This window comes from Osmerus eperlanus, chromosome 1, assembly GCF_963692335.1.
Source record: "Osmerus eperlanus chromosome 1, fOsmEpe2.1, whole genome shotgun sequence".
NCBI classification, from domain to species: Eukaryota; Metazoa; Chordata; class Actinopteri; order Osmeriformes; family Osmeridae; genus Osmerus; species Osmerus eperlanus.
The window spans coordinates 25,311,555-25,328,437 of record NC_085018.1 but is presented as its reverse complement, the minus strand read 5'-3'; the positions used below and the strand labels follow the sequence as shown (position 1 = coordinate 25,328,437).

The following is a 16,883-nucleotide window of genomic DNA, read 5'->3' as shown; positions in this document are numbered from 1 at the left end:
TGTAGTCCAGGGCACAATCTTTTCCGTGAAGCTCAGATCAATGTGTGTAGCCACGACCCGTACGCAATACGGAGCTATCGCAACAGAATTGGACCTGCGATATCCCAGGAAGCTGTTTAGTGTTCGGGTACGGGTTCCTCGGAGTAATGAGAAGACGGTCCTCTCTGTAAACAGAGCTCGCCAGGTTTATTACCCAGACGCATGCCTCCGGGTTGAAGGTACACCGAGTGGAAAGTTTAGATTTATGCGCCATTAGAAAAACAAATGATCAGTTGACCTACTTTTCTTAACAGGATCCGTATTTAGCGTCTATCAGTTTACGATAAAGCACTGTCCTATCAAGGTATAGCGGTGCCCATATGTAGTAATAATGGATCATTTATAAATACAACTTGACACCTTTGTAGTCATATAGGCTTGATATGACATTGGAAGGTGTACTGTATTGTGCAGCATATGGTATGTCTACCCTTTTAAAGGTCTCTCATTGGTCCAACGTCTGATATCCTACTGGGCTCGTGGCTTTACTCCATTGATCTCGCCTACAGCTGAGGCGGAACCAGGCGCTTGTTGCTGCCAAGACTGTGCAATGTAAACACTTCTGTACTTGGCGTTCCTTGTCACACGCAATTATTTATCGTCATGTTTTGAGTTGCGCGTAACTAGCGGGCAGACAACATTACATGTGTTGTCTTTATACAACCTTGCTACGTTTTTACTACATTTCCCGACATTGAAGTCGATTCTATAGTCGCCTCGTCCATTGAGGATGGCACGCTTGCTGTCGCTTGATACCGGACGGTAAGGGTTAACCTTCCCGCCTGCCTGCAGCAGTTAGTTGGAGCCTTTTGAGAAAGCAGCCGTTGCAGAACACAGTTGGAGCCCCGTCCTGGACCGTCACGCACGGCGCAAGCACACACACAGTGGCCAGGTAGAGAGCAACCGGGAGTGATTCACGGCGAACTTGTTGAATCTCTTCAGATGGAAGGAGCACGGCAGAGCCCTTGTGAGCTATAACAGTTTGTCTGTCGCCGATTAAGACATGTCGCGGGGGTCTCCAGAAACACCAGCCAGCAGAGCGGCGGCGATCAGAGAGTCGTGATATTAGTACTATCGCCTTCGTTGATGGTGATCTTTTACACCGAATCGGATTGTGGTGAAGATACTGGTATGTAAGTCTTAGGAACGTTTATGCCGACTCCCTCCTTTTTTTCATTTTGGTCTCGAGTGAGAAACACTTCTAGCCTATTTCAACTCAGTTATCCTATTTGGACACTTGGATATATTAACAAAACATCGTTATGTGTACGTTTGTACTTACAGTTTACTTTAGACTTTCAGTGGTCTAATATTCTTAGTAGCTACATGCATTTAGCCAAACACGTAAACTGTTATGACACAAAAAATGGTGTAATAGGCAAAACCATGTCTCCATCTAATAACTGGTTTAAATAGACACATTAAACTTGATTTATTTTGTTGACAATGGCTCTTGCTCTGTCTTTTGAAATGTTACATCTTCACTGTATGCCATGGTTTGGCTCGTGGCTCCATGCGAGCTTTGAATCAAATCTGCTCATGTTGTATAGAGGGGCTGTTATCTCTTAAGGAGCGATAAAAAAAATCCTACGAATATCAAGTAGATTCTGCTTTGTACTCGGTACAGTGGTGGAACAAATGCCTGCCGCTCAAAATGAATAATTTCAGCACCTAAACAAAGGGACAGCGAAGAAATGTGGACGTCTGTGAATTGACACGATAATTCAGCACCGGACAGCGCTCCCTTGTAGAGTCGAGTTTATCATTGCCCCCCCCCCCTCCCCTCCCCCCCCCTCCCCCCCCCTCCCCCTCCCCTCCCCCTCCCTGATCAGCGACGAAAGCTGCTGCGCGTCTTAAAGCAGATTAAATTATCTATTTGGTTCTCTGATGAGTGGATAAACCTCCTGACATTCTGCGACTAATGTTCCCTCTATCACGGCTGTAGGTCATCAGGATTGTATGGCCATTCTTTCAAATGATTAGGCCTGTTGTAACGGAATTGTAACGTTCTTCTTTTTCAGCCACAGAGATGGAAACTACACCCTAATGCGGTCCTCTTCCGGACAGCGTCTACCTGACCAAATTGTAACTTTTCATTCACGAGCGGCGGAGCTTCTTTTGAAAGGATGAATAAAACAGGGTCACGATCCACCTCCTCCCTTCCACCGGAGCCGGTGGAAATTATCCGGAGCAAGTCACACTCCCGCCGGGTGCGACTCAATGTCGGGGGTCTCCTTCACGAAGTTCTGTGGAGAACGCTAGACCGACTGCCACGAACCAGACTCGGAAAACTGCGAGACTGCAACACCCACGACTCTATCATAGAGATATGCGATGACTACAGTTTGGATGACAACGAGTACTTTTTTGACAGGCATCCCGGCGCGTTTACGTCCATTCTCAACTTCTATCGCACAGGAAAGTTACACATGATGGAGGAGATGTGTGCTCTGTCGTTCAGCCAAGAGCTCGACTTCTGGGGCATTGATGAGATTTATCTGGAGTCGTGCTGCCAGGCCCGGTACCACCAGAAGAAGGAGCAGATGAACGAGGAACTGAAACGAGAAGCAGAGACCATGAGAGAGCGGGAAGGCGACGAGTTTGAGGACACGTGCTGTGCTAATAAACGGAGAAAACTTTGGGATCTCCTGGAGAAACCGAGTTCGTCGTTCGCTGCTAAGGTAGGCTACGTTCGATGTCCCGTGTCTGTGGTTCGTCTTCAACGGTTTATGACTTTGGCGCTGTGTTTTGACACTGTTGTGTAGGCTGTAGTACTGCGGGCTGCGCAGGAAGAAGTCAATAGCCTAATGAATGAATGTAATCTGACCGGAGGTGATGGCCACGAGCTGCTGCCTGTGTTGTGTGTGCTGTAGGCTAGAGTATGATTAGGTTACTCATCTCAGTTTACCTGCCTTATTATGCACCATAATGATACACAATTACCTCGTCTATCTAAAGTATGCCTATTTATTAATGTATTGGTTCCTTATAAACAAGACATTAGTTTAGTCTAAAGTTACACCAGAGTTGAGAACTCATTCATTGTCAGAGAAGCTGGAAAATTCCAGAACATTTACCGTTTCCCAGGAGAGGTAAGAAACTGCAGTAAACCTCAGGTTTAAGATAACATGAGCCTGTCTTCATTTTAACATCTGATACGTTTGATCCACACTTGACTTATTAAAGTCAGCTGCCTAGCAAAGCATTTAAACTCCAAAGCCATAACAATGCAAAATGAGACCCAATGAACTAGATCATCACCTCGCCAAGTCGCTGCAGTGGATTGGTGTCATTTGATTCGGTTTGTTGGTCTTCTCGTAATTTCACGGGCAGACGGACAGGTGAAGGAGAGGAGTCTTCTAGATGTGGCACCACGGAGACTAGTTGATATCAGAGTAGGAAGCAAGCAGTGGCGGCCCTGGCACATTTGGCGTCCTGGGCAAGGGGCAAGGTCCCCCCCCCCTCGGACGCAAACCTGGGCACCTTCTCTCTCCCCCTCTCTCCCCTTTTCTCTCTCTCTCCCTCTCTCTCTCTCCCCTTTTCTCTCTCTCCCTCTCTCTCCCCTCCTCAACCTTTCTCTCTCCCCCTTTCTCTCTACCCTTTTCTCTCTCTCTCTCCCCTCCTCCACTTCTCTCTCCCCCTCTCTCCCCTTTTCTCTCTCTCTCTCTCCCTCTCTCTCTCTCCCCCCCTTTCTCTCTCTCTCTCTCTCTCTCTCTCTCTCTCTCTCTCTCTCTCTCTCTCTCTCTCTCTCTCTCTCTCTCTCTCTCTCCCCCCCTTTCTCTCTCTCTCTCTCTCTCCCCCCCTTTCTCTCTCTCCCCCCCCTTTCTCTCTCTCTCTCTCTCTCTCTCTCTCTCTCTCTCTCTCTCTCTCTCTCTCTCTCTCTCTCTCTCTCTCTCTCTCTCTCTCTCTCTCTCTCTCTCTCTCTCTCTCTCTCTCTCTCCCTCCTCCCCCTTTCTCTCTCCCCCTCTCTCCCCCTTTTCTCTCTCTCTCCCTCTCTCCCCTCTCTCCCCCTTTCTCTCTCCCCTTTTCTCTCTCTCCCTCTCTCTCTCCCCTCCTCCCCTTTTCTCTCTCTCCCTCCCCTCCTCCCCCTCTCTCTCCCTCTGTCTCTCTCCCCCTCCTCCCCCCCTCTCTCCCTCTCTTATGCACCATGCACAGTTCCCGTTCTTCCCATGTCTCCCCTGGAGCCCCAGTGCCGCACTTTTGCCTGCATGGTCCGCTGCTCTGGATCAATGGACGCAGTCGTGTTAACAGAATGTTTTAAGCAAAGTACTTTTGCCAGTGTTTGACCATGTCAATATTCAATTTACATGATTAATAACAATCCAATAGCTTTTATATACAACTGGGACCTCTGCTAGCAGTTAACAGGCCTCATCCTCTCCCATGCAGTTGCCGATGAAATTGATCGAGAAATAATCAGTATTGCAGGTCGAGGCAGATTCAGGAAGTTATGGTCTCTCTTAACCCTCGTGCTGCCTTCGGGTCACATGACCCAAAGGTTCATAACGAACCATCGTTGTGTTTACCCAATTTTACCCAATACAAAAACAAATTTAAATAATTTTCTTTTAACCTTTGCAATGTGGGGGGTCTGAGACAGCCCAACGGTTAAAAGAAAATGCTTCACTTTGTCTTTGTATGCGGTAAATCTGTCGCAATACGATGGTGGGTCACAATGACTGATGGGTCAGAATGACCCGAAGATAACACAAGGGTTAAGAGCTAACATGATTGTATATCAGATGGATGCTGGAAAAGTCTGATTTGCTGTGGATTAGCATATATCATTGTCCAGAATATGAACTAAAAATGCAATACCCGCCACCCAATACCCTACCCAATTTCATCCATAGTTCCAAGCCAAGGCGCTGAATTTGTGGTTCTGACCCGGAGAGTCATGTGACCCCTGTTTTGAAGTTGCGTGAAGCCATCAGAAACAAAGATGGACCCTGCACCTGCCATGCAGAGCGACAGGGTCTAGAGCTGCACCTGCCATGCAGAGCGACAGGGAATAGAGCTGCACCTGCCATGCAGAGCAACAGGGTCTAGAGCTGCACCTGCCATGCAGAGCGACAGGGTCTAGAGCTGCACCTGCCATGCAGAGCGACAGGGTCTAGAGCTGCACCTGCCATGCAGAGCGACAGGGTATAGAGCTGCACCTGCCATGCAGAGCGACAGGGTCTAGAGCTGCCTCGCGAGGTCTGTCGAGCTCGAGCTGCTGTACAAAGTTGTGCACCGATCAAAATAAGACATATCGCGTTAAATGAAAACTTGATACAAACAAGTAGGTTAAGCACGAGTGACCCTGAACTGACTCGGAACGCGACAGAATAAAAACACGTTTTTAGACAAAACTTGGGCTAAATGTCTCAGTGGTGGGAGATGACCGGATAAAAACGGCCAGTTTGTTCCACGGTCGAGGGGCCACAACCTAAAAGGCACGATCACCTTCAGATGTGTCAGCCAGCAGCCGCCCTGGGTCAAGCGCGGGACTGTCCGGTGCTGTAGCTATTCTGGGAGCAATCCCATCAGCCAGACCGCGAGCTTGCATTAGAAGTCAACCGACTGAGACTAGCAGGTTGCGAATAATGACTTGCTTTTTATCTCGGTCCTGTGGCTTGATCGTGGCGCAGCGCTAAGGGGGATTAGTCTCCAGGATATCTTTAAGAGGCTCAGACTTCCTTTGAACGAAGAAAGGAGGGAAGGGAGGGGAGAGGGGGTAACTGGGTGTAATTTGTCGGTTTGACAAATTGGGTGCTTGTCCCATGTTTTTGCCTGCATAATGGGGGGAGAGAGCTATGAAAGTGTCACAGGGAGGTTTAATGACGCCCGCGAGATGCGCGCCTGTTTTCTTATGCTCAATTGAAGGGGGAACATCACCGGAATACACTGCTCCTCTGAACACAGACCCCACCTCTTTTATTTTTCAGTGACGATACATTTTTAATTGCACATTAATAACGGTTGACTTTGTGAGGGAGGTGAAGTGCCCTCCCTGTATCTCCAGATGTCACCCTGATTCCCGCCCCAGGAGTTATAACTTGCCCAAAAATACACGTACGGAACAGGGCCTTTCTGAGAGGGGCCATTTCTCACAGTCAAACCTGCGTCCCCGGTGAAGGACACTGTGTGGACAGCCATCTATCACGTGAATTACCAGGAAAGTGGGTTTCCCTCTTCTCCCTGAATTAATCATGAAAAAGAAACATTCAAACAGCCTGTAAACTTGCAAACAACATGCTGGAGATGATTTATTCATCTATTAACGATGAGCCATCTTGTTATTTCGGTTGGTGTCTGGTCGTCTTGAGCCGCGAGGAAAGAGAACGGGATTTTGTGAAGGCGAACCGTGGAGCTGAACTGGTGCTTGTCTCAACACTCAACAAGTCTCAACATGTCTTTGCCAACTCAAACTCCCTATACCCTTTGAAGGGAGAGGGGGGCGGTGGCTTGCACCAGCTATCACAAGCACAGTGTAATACAGCGCGAGCACAGAGTTACCTGTGTGATTAATCCCCTTAACCCTCGTGCTGCCTTCGGGTCACATGACCCAAAGGTTCATAACGAACCATCGTTGTGTTTACCCAATTTTACCCAATACAAAAACACTGTGCAATGTGGAGGGTCTGAGACAGCCCGACGGTTAAAAGAAAATGCTTCACTTTGTTTTTGTATGCGGTAAAGTTGTCACAATACGACGGTGGGTAACAATGACTGATGGGTCAGAATGACCCGAAGAGAACACAAGGGTTAAAGCCAACCAGTGCAGCCCCAAACAACTGCATCTTCAGTCAAAGAAGAGCCTGGGAACCAGGCTACCAGTGCTCTAGTAGTCTGCACTAATTAAGGAAGTCTCTCCTCACTCTCTCCTCACTCTCTCCTCACTCTCTCCTCACTCTCTCCTCACTCTCTCCTCACTCTCTCCTCTCTCTCTCATCACTCTCTCCTCACTCTCTCCTCACTCTCTCCTCTCTCTCTCCTCTCTCTCTCCTCACTCTCTCCTCTCTCTCTCCTCACTCTCTCCTCACTCTCTCCTCACTCTCTCCTCTCTCTCTCATCACTCTCTCCTCACTCTCTCCTCTCTCTCTCATCACTCTCTCCTCACTCTCTCCTCTCTCTCTCATCACTCTCTCCTCACTCTCTCCTCACTCTCTCCTCTCTCTCTCCTCTCTCTCTCCTCTCTCTCTCCTCACTCTCTCCTCTCTCTCTCATCACTCTCTCCTCACTCTCTCCTCACTATCTCCTCTCTCTCCTCACTACTCTCCTCTACTCTCTCTCTCTCCTCACCCTCTCAACAGCGACAGCCTCTATTTGCAGGTTCCTGTTCTTGTACATTCGGTCAGATGTAACCCATCGCTTCGATGCTAGAGCCCTGCCTTGTTCGGGTGAAATGTTAAATTGCACAGGAGGGGTCCTTGGTGATTAGGTCTGCCAGGCTGAAGCCTTCAACAAACTATTGGTCCTTGTAGACTCAATTTGTTCTCACCCAGAAGTGCCTGACAGGCAGATTGTTTTAAGGAGGAAATCGATGGCAATTGCATTAAGATGTAAGGCGAGATGGGTAGAGTGAGGATACAATCACACAGGCACGCATACACAAACACAACTACAGACACACACATAAAAACACAAACAAATACAGACACAAATACACACAAAACTGACCAGAAAAAGCACGTCTGTGTCTATTTTGTACTGCTGGAGATCTCCCTGGGAAGTCAACACAGTTAGCCTCACACCTTAGCTTCACACTCTAGCCTCACACTCTAGCCTCACACCTTAGCTTCACACTCTAGCCTCACACCCTAGCCTCACACCTTAGCTTCACACTCTAGCCTCACACTCTAGCCTCACACTCTAGCCTCACACCTTAGCTTCACACTCTAGCCTCACACTCTAGCCTCACACTCTAGCCTCACACCCTAGCCTCACACTCTAGCCTCACACTCTAGCCTCACACTCTAGCCTCACACCCTAGCCTCACACCCTAGCCTTACATTCTAGCCTCACACTCTAGCCTCACACCCTAGCCTCACACCCTAGCCTCACACCCTAGCCTTACATTCTAGCCTCACACTCTAGCCTCACACTCTAGCCTCACATTCTAGCCTCACACCCTAGCCTCACACCCTAGCCTCACACCCTAGCCTCACACCCTAGCCTCACACCCTAGCCTTACATTCTAGCCTCACATTCTTGCCTCACACCCTAGCCTCACACCCTAGCCTCACACTCTAGCCTTACATTCTAGCCTCACACTCTAGCCTCACACTCTAGCCTTACATTCTTGCCTCACACCCTAGCCTCACACCGGGCAAGGCAAGTAGCTGGCTGGAAAACCCTTGAGTCTCGACCAGGAACATGTGACTGATGTAACAGTCTGGCAGAGTCTGGATGGTGAACAGGGTTTAAATGGTTGTTGATTGCAGATCTGCCGCAGGTGAGAATAGTTGTCTGTTCCCGGGAGACTCCGCCCATACACACACACACACACACACACACACACACACACACACAGGGAAAGGGAGGGAGGAGAACACAAGGAAAAAATAAATAGAACCAGTGTCACAGCCAGGGGTGTGACACTCAAACCCTAGCCTCACACCCTAGCCTCACACTAGCCTCACACTCTAGCCTCACACGTTAGCCTCACACCCTAGCCTCACACTAGCCTCACACCCTAGCCTCACACTAGCCTCACACCCTAGCCTCACACGCTAGCCTCACACCCTAGCCTCACACGCTAGCCTCACACCATAGCCTCACACTAGCCTCACACCCTAGCCTCACACCCTAGCCTCACACTAGCCTCACACTCTAGCCTCACACCCTAGCCTCACTCTAGCCTCACACCCTAGCCTCACACTCTAGCCTCACACGCTAGCCTCACACGCTAGCCTCACACCCTAGCCTCACACCCTAGCCTCACATCCTAGCCTCACTCTAGCCTCACTCTAGCCTCACATCCTAGCCTCTCAAGGAGACCAACAGCAATGGGGGTGCTCTGTGAATAGCAGCAGTCACAGTGTGATGGTGTGTGTGGCTGGTGTTGGTCTCAGCTATGCTGTGAAGCGATACTGCAAACGGCTCAAGGCTGCCGTTACCCCATTTGAATAGGGCCAAATGTGTTTGCGCACATTTCTGTGAGTGTGTGCTTGAGTGTGTGTCCCTTGATGTAGTTCATGTGCGCACGTGTGGGTTTTTGTGTGTGTCTGTGACTGTGTGAGTCACGGTTGTTAATCCTGAATTTAAGGACTGTGGGATTCCATTTCATTTCATGTCTTGTAATTATAATTAAATTAAATCAAGCATACTGCCAGGGTGGTAATAACATCGGGAAGAATATTAGTTTGCTTAATATTGTTGAAATGGCCATGAGACACCCAGGTAAGAAGGATGTTTTTGAGGGGGAAATCGTTTTTGTGGCGTAGTGCATTTGGAAGAGTTGAATTCTTCTCTCTCCCTATCTCTCTCTCCTTATCTCTCACTATCTCTCCCTGTCTGGTGGGAGTCAGGTGGCTGAGCGGTTAGGGAATCGGGCTAGTAATCAGAAGGTTGCCTGTTCGATTCCTGGCTGTGGAAAATGACATTGTGTCCTTGGGCAAGGCACTTCACCCTACTTGCCTCGGGGGGAATGTCCCTGTACCTACTGTAAGTCGCTCTGGATAAGAGCGTCCGCTAAATGACTAAATGTGAATGTCTCTCTCTCTCCCTATCTTTCCTCTCTACAACACTTACACCCTTACCTCTTCCCTAAATTTTTCTTTCCATTTGATCTCTTTTCCCCATACCCTCCTCTCCGTTTCTCATTCTCTCAGTTCCCCTCTCTGATTATAACGATAAAAAAGTAATCAGCATTTAAACACTCATTACCACAGAGGAGGCAACAGATACAAGATATCACAGATTATAATTACAGATAAGAGAACTTAAAAAACAATATTGTAATTCATACAAATTAATTTTACAGTCAAACCAAGATGGAAAACCACCACCTCTAGCCTACTACTACTCAGGATGGGAGGTAACATGGAAGTCTCCTCTACCATTTAAATGTATTTATTTTTAGTTCGCTTTGATACGGTATTTAAGTATTCATGACGATTCCTTACTCTAGAGTCAAGGCCGTCTGTGAGTTGAGATTCACCTGGTGTTGCAGTATTACCCAGAACCCAGTACAGAGCAGTGACATGGGCTTGGCTGGAGCACCACGTCTTGAAGGGACTTCAAGCAGAAGGGGGTGTTCTAAAATACCTCAAATTTTTTGCCAGGATCTGTACTTCAAGCTTGTGAGGAAACTTGAGTGAATATTCTTTGAAGGCTGCGAAATAACAGATTATGCATAAATATGAGCCGTCAGTTCTGGATCGCACTATTGTGTAGATTCTCTATGAAAGTGCCCGAGTATTAATAGGACGCTGTTCCTAAAGTAGCCTAATGCTAACACTTTCTATTGTCAATTAGTAGTCATATCTATAAAGAACAGACTAGTTTTAGATATACCCAGGGCTTGCTGAAATGTCCCAGACAGTTAGTTTTTTTCCAGATCTATAAAATCTGTCAACGTGTATTTTTATTTTTAGCTTTTGAAATTTATAGAGGATAGAGAGCTACCAAATGCGTACTTTTTCGTACAGGTTAGCGTGCTTGGATAAACATTAGCATTATTGACCAGAGGCATATCTTTGATGGGGCTGGATCGATGTGTGTAAGCCAGCACATGCATGGCGGTTTGGTGTGTGGAGACAGACCCCCTCTGGAGGAATTGCTAATCGATGTGGGAGATCCCCACCATCAGTAAGATGCTGGGGAAAAGGATTAAATTGTTTGTGTGCTTGCCAGGGTGTTTCACATGTGTCGTATCCGCTAAGCTCTGCTGATTTCCAGCCTTCAAGTTTAAGCTCAGCCTCATAGACCTAAGCTGGTGAACTGGTGGGGCAGATCGAGACTATTGGCAGTTCATTTGTCAAACTCGACATCCCCCACTTAGGAAATTCTAGAAGTCTCTCCTTGTTAGTCTCTCTCTCTCTCTCTCTCTCTCTCTCTCTCTCTCTCTCTCTCTCTCTCTCTCTCTCTCTCTCTCTCTCTCTCTCTCTCTCTCTCTCTCTCTCTCTCTCTCTCTCTCTCTCTCTCTCTCTCTCTCTCTCTCTCTCTCTCTCTCTCTCTCTCTCTCTCACTCACAGACATTGTGGCAGAATGGGGTCTTGAAGAAACGTGTTGTTAATGTGTTTGGATAGAGGTCATGTACCTGAGGACCAGAGATTGGATGTGTCCCATGTAAAGGGGGTCACTTCTCTCTTCTAGAAAGGTCTTTTTCCAGTGATTCATCACGTCTCTTGGCTCAGACTTCCCTCCCCGATCCGATATTCAGCCAGCCTGCAGGGGCCAAATCTACATTTGATTAAATCAATTCAATACTTCCAAAATGCTCTGTACCAAACTTGTCTTGTTGAATCCTGTGTTACTGTAACAGCAGACATCATTATCACCGCTGGTCAAGAATAACAGAGGCAGTTGACTTTAGTGTCTTCCCATCAATCTTGAGAGAAGCCACCTAGTTCTGTAAATAGCCTGGTGTCTGTGCTTGGGGATTTCATCCTTAACAGGGGAGACTATGCTCAGCTAGTTGTAAGGATTAGCTCACAACTGTGTTCTAATAATGGTCGTCGTTACAGCATGACGTGTGCTTTCAAATAGCTTTGCTTGCTAAACAGAGCGGTCTCCGATTAAGGCATTAATCCGATCGGACCAGAGAGGAACCGGCAGGGCGTCTGGCGCGGGCGAGGCCTGCTAGAGGGTTGCCAGGAACCGCTTGACCCATTCGGTGTCCAGAGGAAGTGTTGGCACGGGTGACGCTCGTACCTTTTTTTCCATTTCATCCCACCAGATTGCCATGGTGAGGTGATTTCCATGGTGTGATCTCCTCACCCCTTGTAAGTTAGAGCGACTGAGCCCTGCCGGTGCTGCACTGTAGCGTTAGCAATTGCTAGCTGTCCTCACATGCGCGCTAGCTAGCTAGCTGTCCTCACATGCACTCTAGCTAGCTAGCTAGCTGTCCTCACATGCACTCTAGCTAGCTAGCTGTCCTCACATGCACTCTAGCTAGCTAGCTGTCCTCACGTGCACTCTAGCTAGCTAGCTGTCCTCACATGCACTCTAGCTAGCTAGCTGTCCTCACATGCACTCTAGCTAGCTAGCTGTCCTCACATGCACTCTAGCTAGCTAGCTGTCCTCACGTGCGGACGGAGAGTGTCTCCCCAGCTGCTGACGTTTAGCAGGGTTGCCAGGTCAAGCTAAAATTTCCAGCCAGTGCTCAAAACCACCCCAAAATGCCTGAAAACTAGCCCAATTTTGAATGTACAACAGAAGAGTTTAACACATTTCTCCAACAGATGCCTCCGTAGTTAAAATGTAAAAATGACTGGTGGATTAATATTTTCCTTGTTTTCTGCTATTCTCACATTTCACTGGTTCATTATAACAAATTATTTAATCATGCCGCTTCCTATCACCACCGAACAGAGACACGGAGCAACAATTACTCGATGAAAGTGAGGAGACACTTTACTAAAGGAAGTGTGTGTAGGTTATGAACTCTCCCCACACACTTTCCCCATCCGTGCTGTTTCCCTCTCCCAGCGCAGGTCACCCCTAAGCGGAAACACGGCGGCTGCAGTGAAGTTTAGAAGTAGTTCAAAAACCTGCCACCCGCCACCAATACATTTTCACCCGTGACACTGTTTTCAAAATAGCCCAATTTGGCTAGAAAAGCGCAGATATGGCAACCCTGACATTTAGGAAGGTGACAAGTCGAGCAGAAGGGGGGTGGGGGGGGGGGGGGTGGGGGAGGCGGGGGGACAACGGAGACACAGACACTTTGCTGTGCAGTCCCTCCATTATTCAGAGTACACCTGTCACCCTGGGCTCGAATCAGGGAGGTAGATAGGTGGTAGAGAGGGCAAGGCAGGCACCCACTGTAAATTGAGAGAGACAACTTTCCGGAAAGTTGGAGTTGCAACCCGAGGCCGCCGGGTGCGAGCTTATCCACCGTGACCTGTCACACCCAACCCTGTGACCCCCCCGTGACCCCTCCGTGACCCCTCCGTCTGACAGGCCTACAACCAGACACGCGTCAGGGCGGGAACATGAAGCCACCGTCACAGCCCCCTCAGGTCAACCTGCTCTGCAACAAGTAGGACACCTCTTGAGCTTCAGCCGTAGAGCGACGTTTCATTCCCTTTCCTGTTTCCTGGAGCTCAGGCGTCAGCGGATCTGATTGATGGATGTTCACCGTCTGGTTTTGTGACCCAAGCCCAAGTGCTGCATTACGTTTAACCTACTTGTCATCTACCGTGACCGTGAAGCTTAAGGATGACTGATGCATTTTTAATGGACCCAGTAAGCTACTGTACATTGTATACTCTCATCCTGGCTCACTTACACTGCTGAGTACATCCACGATGGAGTAGGCCATCTGGAGAAGTGACCTTCTGTTCAGCTACACCTGATTGGCTTACCTCAACCTGTGTATCTAATAGTACCGAAATCCCTACGAATACTTGAACTTGATTGCTTAATCCAGATTGGCAGAGTTTCCCCACCGTACAATGCGTCACTAGTTAACGTTATTTTGCCAGGCAAGGCTAATCAATCGCAGATCAAGTATTTGAAGTCCTGCCGAGGTATCTCTTATATAACCTTCAAACATTGGTGGTGGCACTATCCAGGCTTCAGTCCTGTGGCTGTTATCTTCCAGAAGCCTCAGTTTCTGCTGGTGGCCTGCTCTGGCATTTGGGCTTCCTGGAGAAGAGACACAGACCTGCGCCCTGTGAAGATCGTTTCAAGGACACTGTCGTCTGACAAGGAAAGACAGAGGAGCTGGTAACAGTGTAATACACCTGCTCTGTTGCTCACGTGCACCCAAGCAGGAGGAGAGTGGAGGGGGGGGTGAAAATGTTTAATGGAACGGTTGTCTCAGTGGAGGGAGCTGGAGGTGGAGGAGAGATATATGTGGATGCTTTACTTTCATCTATACCCCACGGCCCATTAGCTCCCCCTTCTCTCCTTCTCTCCTTCTCTCCTCTCCTTCTCTCCTTCTCTCCTTCTCTCATTCTCTCCTTCTCTCATTCTCTCCTTCCCTCTTTCCCCCCTTCTCTCCTTCCCTCCTTCCCTCCTTTTCTCCTTCTCTCCTTCACCCCTCTCTCCCTCCTCCTCTGTTGTTGGTCGGTATAGGCCGTGTAGTCCAGGCTCCGGCACCAGTAATTACCTGAAACTGATCCTTTTTCCAACACTGTTAATCTCCGCCAAGCCGAGGGTTCATTTAACACAAGATGGGCCAAGGCATTCAAGCTATATTAACATTTGGACAGGTCAGATTAAGGTTTGGGTTACATGAGGCGAGAGCTCATCATCTGGCCCTGCTTCACTACTGTCCCACTGTTAGAGGTAGTTTACTGGCATCTTTGCACTCAAAAGAGTGTGTGTGTGTTAGGACTGACAAAATATCTCTCCAGCCTCCAGCACCCAGCCCTGAACACATCTTCTCACCAGCTTCATCAATCACACCACTAATACCTTCATCCTTTTGTATCTCAGCGACTGATAATCAGCCAAGAACTTAAAGGGACAAATGATAGTGTGTTGCTCAGGGCCGCACCAGCAGAGTTTACCCACACGAGGAGTGTCCTGGGCTGGGTGTGTGTGGAGAGGGGCTGGGTGTGTGTGCAGAGGGGCTGGGTGTGTGTGGAGAGGGGCTGGGTGTGTGTGGAGAGGGGCTGGGTGTGTGGAGGGGGGCTGGGTGTGTGGAGAGGGGCTGGGTGTGTGGAGGGGGGCTGGGTGTGTGGAGGGGGGCTGGGTGTGTGGAGGGGGGCTGGGTGTGTGGAGAGGGGCTGGGTGTGTGGAGGGGGGCTGGGTGTGTGGAGAGGGGCTGGGTGTGTGGAGGGGGGCTGGGTGTGTGGAGGGGGGCTGGGTGTGTGGAGAGGGGCTGGGTGTGTGGAGAGGGGCTGGGTGTGTGGAGGGGGGCTGGGTGTGTGGAGGGGGGCTGGGTGTGTGGAGGGGGGCTGGGTGTGTGGAGAGGGGCTGGGTGTGTGGAGGGGGGCTGGGTGTGTGGAGGGGGGCTGGGTGTGTGGAGAGGTGCTGGGTGTGTGGAGGGGGGCTGAGTGTGTGGAGAGGGGCTGGGTGTGTGGAGGGGGGCTGGGTGTGTGGAGGGGGGCTGGGTGTGTGGAGAGGGGCTGGGTGTGTGGAGAGGGGCTGGGTGTGTGGAGGGGGGCTGGGTGTGTGGAGGGGGGCTGAGTGTGTGGAGGGGGGCTGGGTGTGTGGAGGGGGGCTGAGTGTGTGGAGGGGGGCTGGGTGTGTGGAGGGGGGCTGGGTGTGTGGAGGGGGGCTGAGTGTGTGGAGAGGGGCTGGGTGTGTGGAGGGGGGCTGGGTGTGTGGAGGGGGGCTGGGTGTGTGGAGAGGGGCTGGGTGTGTGGAGGGGGGCTGAGTGTGTGGAGGGGGGCTGGGTGTGTGGAGGGGGGCTGAGTGTGTGGAGGGGGGCTGAGTGTGTGGAGGGGGGCTGGGTGTGTGTGGAGAGGGGCTGAGTGTGTGGAGAGGGGCTGAGTGTGTGGAGAGGGGCTGGGTGTGTGGAGGGGGGCTGGGTGTGTGGAGGGGGGCTGGGTGTGTGGAGGGGGGCTGAGTGTGTGGAGGGGGGCTGAGTGTGTGGAGGGGGGCTGAGTGTGTGGAGAGGGGCTGGGTGTGTGGAGGGGGGCTGAGTGTGTGGAGAGGGGCTGGGTGTGTGGAGGGGGGCTGAGTGTGTGGAGGGGGGCTGAGTGTGTGGAGAGGGGCTGGGTGTGTGGAGGGGGGCTGGGTGTGTGGAGAGGGGCTGGGTGTGTGGAGAGGGGCTTGGTGTGTGGAGGGGGGCTGGGTATGTGGAGAGGGGCTGGGTGTGTGGAGAGGGGGGCTGGGTGTGTGGAGAGGGGCTGGGTGTGTGGAGCGGGGCTGGGTGTGTGGAGGGGGGCTGAGTGTGTGGAGAGGGGCTGGGTGTGTGGAGGGGGGCTGGGTGTGTGGAGGGGGGCTGGGTGTGTGGAGAGGGGCTGGGTGTGTGGAGGGGGGCTGGGTGTGTGGAGAGGGGCTGGGTGTGTGGAGGGGGGCTGGGTGTGTGGAGAGGGGCTGGGTGTGTGGAGAGGGGCTGGGTGTGTGTGGAGAGGGGCTGGGTGTGTGGAGGGGGGCTGGGTGTGTGGAGGGGGGCTGAGTGTGTGGAGGGGGGCTGGGTGTGTGGAGAGGGGCTGGGTGTGTGGAGGGGGGCTGGGTGTGTGGAGGGGGGCTGGGTGTGTGGAGGGGGGCTGAGTGTGTGGAGGGGGGCTGGGTGTGTGGAGAGGGCTGGGTGTGTGGAGGGGGGCTGGGTGTGTGGAGGGGGGCTGAGTGTGTGGAGGGGGGCTGGGTGTGTGGAGAGGGGCTGGGTGTGTGGAGAGGGGCTGGGTGTGTGGAGAGGGGCTGGGTGTGTAGAGGGGGGATGGGTGTGTGGAGAGGGGCTGGGTGTGTGGAGGGGGGCTGAGTGTGTGGAGGGGGGCTGGGTGTGTGGAGGGGGGCTGGGTGTGTGGAGGGGGGCTGAGTGTGTGGAGGGGGGAAGGGTCAGGACCACTCACTGTGGATCCCCCTTGATCCAGATAAGAGCTGTTTCCCTCTCAGGGGGCCCAGCGAGGACAGGGGCCGGGGGTCGGGGTGGGGGGATGTGTTTGAGAGTCGGCCTCCATCGATCTGGATGACTTCCCCAGCTTCAGTCACCTGCTCGCCAACAGGGGAAGATCAGCTGTTGCCATAGAGATGGCTGTACGCTAGGCGATGTGTGGCTAGTGGGCTTGCGAGAG

At 51.0% G+C, this 16,883-nt stretch overlaps 1 protein-coding gene across 1 annotated transcript in view; it reads left to right on the top strand.

The window, feature by feature from the left end:
* The first annotated feature begins 99 nt into the window (after positions 1-99).
* LOC134028896 (potassium voltage-gated channel subfamily B member 1-like) overlaps positions 100-16,883 on the top strand; it is a 26,412-nt gene continuing 9,628 nt past the window's right edge. Inside the window, exons 1-2 of the mRNA XM_062472790.1 lie at positions 100-1,168; positions 2,061-2,720. Coding sequence (XP_062328774.1) covers positions 2,166-2,720 — 555 coding nt within the window. The 5' untranslated portion in view covers positions 100-1,168; positions 2,061-2,165. The remainder of the gene's footprint in view (positions 1,169-2,060; positions 2,721-16,883) is intronic.